Source organism: Microtus ochrogaster, chromosome 2 (assembly GCF_000317375.1).
Source record: "Microtus ochrogaster isolate Prairie Vole_2 chromosome 2, MicOch1.0, whole genome shotgun sequence".
NCBI lineage: Eukaryota > Metazoa > Chordata > Mammalia > Rodentia > Cricetidae > Microtus > Microtus ochrogaster.
The window spans coordinates 22,202,144-22,208,728 of record NC_022010.1 but is presented as its reverse complement, the minus strand read 5'-3'; the positions used below and the strand labels follow the sequence as shown (position 1 = coordinate 22,208,728).

At 53.5% G+C, this 6,585-nt stretch overlaps 1 protein-coding gene across 2 annotated transcripts in view; it reads left to right on the top strand.

Moving 5' to 3' along the window:
- The first annotated feature begins 4,284 nt into the window (after window positions 1-4,284).
- Nsun5 (NOP2/Sun RNA methyltransferase family member 5) overlaps window positions 4,285-6,585 on the top strand; it is a 5,824-nt gene continuing 3,523 nt past the window's right edge. For both annotated transcript variants that reach the window (XM_005344621.3, XM_005344622.2), the window contains exons 1-4: window positions 4,285-4,382; window positions 4,492-4,614; window positions 5,587-5,761; window positions 5,838-5,946. In XM_005344621.3, the coding sequence (XP_005344678.1) occupies window positions 4,290-4,382; window positions 4,492-4,614; window positions 5,587-5,761; window positions 5,838-5,946 (500 nt within the window). In that variant the 5' untranslated portion in view covers window positions 4,285-4,289. The remainder of the gene's footprint in view (window positions 4,383-4,491; window positions 4,615-5,586; window positions 5,762-5,837; window positions 5,947-6,585) is intronic.

Sequence of the window (6,585 nt, the reverse complement as noted above, 5' to 3'; positions counted from 1 at the left end):
ACTCACAGAGATCTGCCTGCCTCTGCCTCCCGAGTGCTGGGATTAAAGGCGTGCACCACCACCGCCCTGCCATGACCGGATCTTTTATGCGGATTCTGGGGATTGAACTCAGATCTTCATTCTTACTTGGCAGGCAATATACCCATTGAGTTATATCCCTGCCTGCCCTTGTCTTTTTTGTTTCCTTTAGTCTTTGGGGCCATATGCCTAGAAGGCATGTATGGAAAAGAATAGACGGGTAATTTGCGTAGCTCAGATAGGGGCAGAATCTTCCCCAGCTATAGTGAGCAACCAGGTCACTTGATGTCGACGAGAGTCTCAGGTGTCGGCACACATCAGCAACACCTGGAAGGCTAGCTAAACCATTACACAATTTTCCCAGGGTGATCGGTTTCTGATTAGTGGATCAGCATCTCTAACAGGTCCCCAGGAAAGTTAGACTCCTCTTCCCAGACCATGTTCTGCCTTGTCTCGCTGAGAACACATTCCCTGATGCAAATGACTTAGGGAGCAAAGAGTCATTTTGGTTTCAGAGGAATTTTAGTCCTTTGCGGCCAGGAAGGTGTGACAGTATTCACGGCAGTAGGAGCGTGGGCTTGTTCACGTGGTGGCAGATAGGGAGTTGAGAGATAAGGCTGAAGCCAGAGGTGGGTATGACCTTCAGAGCCCTGCTATGACAACCTGTTCCACCAGTCAGGTTCCACCACTTTCTAATAGTACTACCGTCTGGGGAGCAAGCCTGGGAGCATGAGCCTGTGGAGGACCCTTCCAAGACCATCCATAGCAGCAGCTATGCAGCATCTCACGCTGTGTCCAGCGTGGCGTGGTCCTGGAAACCTGCCTGGGCAGCGAGGGAATGAAGAAAGAGCAAGTACAAAGACACACAGAAAAGCTGGTGTCAGCTGGGATGTGCACAGCCTGATGCGGCGGTGCCCACTCTGTAGCAACCTGGAGCCTCAGCATGTTTATAATATGCAGCACGGGGTGGAGGTGGGTTGCATACTGTTGGCAGGCAGTGTCTGTGGGTCAGCAGTCTCAAACCATTACTCTCTAGGAGGAGGAAGCTGCATTTTCCCACACTCTAGTGAATCTGGTGAACACTTGGATTCTTACACACAGTCAGCATTTGTACTGGGACAAGAGGAAGGCTTTGCCATCCCGTGAGTCTGAGGCTTTGAGGTCCTTGACCTGGTCACACCCAGGTCAATGATCGCAGTCACCCAAGACTTCATCGGTACTTTGCGCATTCGCTCAGGGCTTCCTCCACTCCCCAGAATCCCAATTCTCGGAAGCAGGCATGTCCTCCAGGAAGGAGGTGTGAGGGGAGGGAACGGTGGTAGCATGAGTGTGTGGCCTGGGTGCTGAATTTGCCTCTGTGGGCTCCCACATTGGAAGGAGGGTGGGAGATGGCCATGACGTAGAGCTCCCCCATCACTGGAACTCCTGCACACAGGGTGGAGGTCCAGCAGGCCCGGCCTTTGGAAGGCGCCTTCAGCCCGATATCCTTCAAGCCAGGTCTCCACCAGGCCGATATCAAACTGACTGTGTGGAAGAGACTCTTCCGGAAAGTTCTGCCAGGTGAGACTTCAACTTGTTATCCTTTCAATCGATTGATGGCACCCAGAGGCATACAGAGAACTTTAGGGGAGCCTGCACAGGGTAGTGAAGAGCGTGTGGGAATGGGCACATAGGCACATACACTTGCGAAAGTCAGGAGGTGCACACACCTCCTCCTTAGTAAAAAAACTCTTCCACGGTGGCCAGCATCCATCCACTCGCCCATCTCACCACTTACCCACCTATGCCATCCAGCCTTCATTCATCCATTCTGTCCATCAGCTCTGTGCCTACCCCTTCCAGTCCTGGAGACACAGGCGGCACACTTGTCCACTCCCAGAGGACTTAGGCTTGCCGTCACCTCCTGGGCAGGGTCTGCAGGTCTCTGTGTCCCAACCCCAGGCTTCTTTCTCTTCCAGCTCCAGAATCTCTCAAGCTTGACCCAGCTACTGCCCACCCTCTCCTGGAGCTCTCCAAGGGCAACACGGTGGTACACTGTGGCCTCCTTGCCCAGAGACGGGCTAGCCAGCCCGAGCGCTTTGACTACAGCACTTGTGTCCTGGCCAGCAAGGGCTTTTCGTGGGGTCTCCATTACTGGGAGGTGGTGGTGGGTAGCAAGAGCGACTGGCGCCTGGGAGTCATCAAGGGTACAGCCAGCCGCAAGGGCAAGCTGAGCAAGTCCCCGGAGCACGGTGTATGGCTGATTGGTCTGAAAGAGGGCCGGGTGTATGAGGCTTTTGGCTGCCCACGTTTGCCACTGCCTGTGGCTGGCCACCCCCATCGCATTGGTGTCTACCTACACTATGAACAGGGGGAACTCACGTTCTTCGATGCCGACCGCCCTGATGATCTGCGGACACTCTACACCTTTCAGGCTGACTTCCAGGGCAAGCTGTACCCTATCCTGGACACATGTTGGCACGAGAGGGGCAGCAATTCACTGCCCATGGTACTGCCCCCAGCCAGTGGGTCTGGCCACCTCACACCTGCACAGCGATAGACTGCCCTGGTGCTGTCTCCCCATTGGCCCATCCTGTCAGTTACAAGAAAATTAAGGGGTTCTGCTTGTCTTAAAGTTTGGACTGCTTGAGAAGTTTCTTCATACATGCATGTCTCTGGGACATTTATGGCAGGGAATATAGCCCCTTCCCTACCACCTAAGGGTTTCCGTGTTACCGTCCACCTTTCCAGGTCTTATATCCACTCAACCTGAGTAACCCTGTCCCTCCCAACTCTTTCCAGGAGAGGACAGAAACATTTCCACACATACTTAATCCTTACCATTAGGACCGTCAAACATCTATTAAAAACAACAAATTAGACATTTTCTCAATTATTATTACTATTTTTAATATTTTAGTTTTAGTTACATGTATGTTTGGGGGTGCTGTGCCCACAGAGGCCAGCAGTTGTGGGATCCCTTGGAGCTGGAGTTACAAAAGGTTGTGAGCTGCCTAACAGGTTCCAGGAACCTCTTGATGGTGCTCTCGATGGCTGAACCATCTTGCTTAGCCCAGCTACTGCTATTATTTTGAGACAGAGACTCATGTTGCCCAGACTGGCCTGAACTGGCTAGCCAAAGATTACCTCGAACTCTTGATCCTTCTGCCTCCATTTTCCGAGTGTTGGGGTACAGGAAGGCACCATTATGCCTGGTTTATTCAGTGGAGGAACCGGAACCAAGTGCTTTCTGCCTGTTAGGCAAGCACTCTGTTGACTGAGTTACATCACTAGCCTCCTCCTCCTCAGTGTTGAGAACTGACACCAGCATCATCAATGTTGAGGACTGACCCTAGGGATCTCTACATACTAGGCAAGTGCTCCACTTCTAGCAACAATCTCTGCTCTATCAAACACATACTGTTTAATAGTCTATATTTTGCAGTGCTGAGGAGGTGCTCAACCACTGAAACATGTCTCCAGCACCCCATTAGTGGATTTAAAATCGGTAATCTACCACTAAGCCACACCCCAGCCCCTCACTGGGGGATCCTAGGCAGGGGCTCTACCACTGAGCCACACCCCAGCCCCTCACTGGGGGATTCTAGGCAGGTGCTCTACCACGAGGCATCTAGGCAAGGCTTTATCATGGAGCCTTTCATCTCATCACTGGAGGAGGCTGAGGCAGGGTACATTCTAAGTTGCAGAGTAAGTCACGGTCTTAAAAAAAAAAAAACTACGAAGTTGGCCGGACCGTGGTGGCGCACGCCTTTAATCCCAGCACTCAGGAGGCAGAGGCAGGTAAACCTCTGTAAACTCGAGGCCAGCCTGGTCTACAAGAGTTAGTTCCAGGAGAGGTTCCAAAGCTACAGAGAAAACCCTATCTCGAAACACCAAAAAAAAAAAAAAAAAACAAAAAAAAACCAACCAAACAAAAAAAAAACCCTACAAAGTAACTACACGGAGTTAAGTAAAATTACTCCCTCCACCCCTTGTTTTGGTCTTTTGAGACAGGGTATGTATGTAGCTCTGGCTGTCCTGTAACTATGTCTCCAACTCACAGAGATTCCCCCTGCCTCTGTCTCCCAAGTGCTGGGATTAAAGGCGTGCACCATCATACCCGGCTTTAGAATTAACTTTTGGATGCTGAAAACGCAAATCAGCTTCTTGGGAGTCTAAACAAGGGTTGTGCCTGGGGATTCCGGAAGCCCGGCTGTGCGGGAGGTTGCAGCGGCCGCAAAGCCGAGCTGAGCTTTGCGACAGTGTCGTAAAGACCTTGCCGAAGCGACGGCATGGGGCTGTACGCGGCGGCGGCGGCCGTGTTGGCGGGCGTGGAGAGTCGCCAGGGCTCCCTCAAGAGCCTGGTGTATTCCAGCAGCTTCCAGGTAGTGGGGCGGGGTGCGGGGAGGAGGGCTTGGGGAGCGGGGTCTGGCGGGGCGGGAGTGGGAGGCAAGGCCCGCCTTGGGTGCAGCATGTCGCCCCTGTCCCTCGCAGAACGTGAAGCAGTTGTACGCGCTGGTGTGCGAGACGCAGCGCTACTCGGCCGTGCTGGACGCCGTGATCGCCAGCGCCGGGCTCCTACGCGCCGAGAAGAAGCTGCGGCCACACCTGGCCAAGGTGAGCAGCGGCCGCGGCCTGTCGCCCACGCCTGGCTTTGCAGCTCTTTCTGGGATCCGAACTGAGCTGGAACGGATGTGACTTCACCTGGAGCATTACGTGAAGAGTTAAATAGGCGGAGACACAAGCTCGCGGTGGCAGATGCTACCTAGCGGGAAAGGGTGATGATGGCAAGGAAGGCTGGGGGTCCAGAGCTCTGCTGAACAGGTGGCTTCCTGGGGGAGAGGGACAGGCATGTGAGGCAAGCAGGACACCGGGATTCAATACTGAATCTGCCTTCTGCTGTCTGTCTGCCTATTTGTGACACTGGAGATTGAACCCAGAGTCTCTGGCATGCCAGGGAAGAACCCTATCCCTGAGCCACACCCCCAGCCCCTCACTAGGGGATTCTAGGCAGGTGCTCTACCACTGAGCCACACTCCCAGCCCCTCACTGGGGGATTCTAGGCAGGGGCTCTACAACTGAGCCACATCCCAGCCCCTCACTAGGGCAATCTAGGCAGGTACTTACTGCTGAACTGTACCCCTAATTCTTCTCTGGCTGATACTAGATAAGCTGTCTACCCTACTGCTGAGCCGCCCTCCCAGTCTCTTCAGTGGGGGATGCCCGGCAGTCCTCGTTGAGCCACGCCCACAACCCTTCACCTAGAGATTCTAGGCAGGTTCTGCTGAACTGTGTTGTGTCCCCAGCCCTTGTTTTTTTTTTTTTTTTTTTTTTTTTTTGAGACAGAGTCTTGCTAAGTTGCGCAGGCAAGTCTTAAATTGGTAACTCAGGTTGATTTCCAGGGTGGAGTCTTCTTGCTTAAGTATATGAGGTTGCTGGGATTATAGGCGTTTGCTCCCATATCGGGCCATTATTTCTTGGGTGATCTTGGGCAAGAGAGTCCCCTTGACGTGACCACCTGGACAGGGCCTAGTCCTCTCACTGAAGGGTTTCATGGTGTTTATAGTTTTTCTGTTTTCCTCTCTCCAGGTGCTAGTGTATGACTTGTTGCTGGGGAAAGGCTTTCGAGGGGCTGGAGGCCGATGGAAGGCTCTGCTGGGACGGCACCAGGCAAGGCTCAAGGCTGAGTTGGCCCGGCTCAAGGTTCAACGGGGTGTGAGCCGAAATGAGGACCTGTTGCAAGAGAGATCCAGGCCTGGCCAAGGTGAATTAGGCTGAGGGGAGGGTGATGGCCCTCAGGAGGGGCTTGCCTTCTACCCACTCACTGCTGTGCCTTCTAGCCTTCCAGGTACCTCGGTTTGTGCGTGTGAACACGCTCAAGACCTGCCCTGAGGACGCGATTGATTATTTCAAGAGACAAGGTTTCTCCTACCAGGGTCGGGCTTCCAGGTGAGAACTTACCTGGGTACCTACATTTTCCTGGATGTCCAGATTCCTGTGGAAGCAGGACCCTGTGGGAAGAGGGACTGGGGCAGTACCTGCTTTCTCTAGATGTTTTTTTTCCCTACTTTCCCAACAAAAGTTTCTTTACTTCTTTTGCTTTAAATGATATGTAAGTATGTATATCTATGTGTGGGTGTCTGCTTGTGCCCGAAGAGGGCATTGGACCCTCTGGAGACGGTGCTATAGGCTGGTGACCTGCTGGACACGGTGCTGGGAACCAAACTTAGGTCCTCTGCAAGAGCAGTATGTTCCTAACTACTGAGCTGTGTCTCCAGCCCTCCCCCCCAGTGTGTTCCTAACTGCTGAGCTGTGTCTCAAGCCCCCTGCCCCCCCAGTGTGTTCCTAACTGCTGAGCTGTGTCTCAAGCCCCCTGCCCTCCCAGTGTGTTCCTAACTGCTGAGCCGTGTCTCCAGCCCCCACAGTGTGTTCCTAACTGCTGAGCAGTGTCTCCAGCCCAGTGTGTTCCTAACTGCTGAGCTGTGTTTCCAGCCCCCCCTGCTCCGCCCCAGTGTGTTCCTAACTGCTGAGCCGTGTCTCCAGCCCCCCCAGTGTGTTCCTAACTGCTGAGCTGTGTCTCCAGCCCCC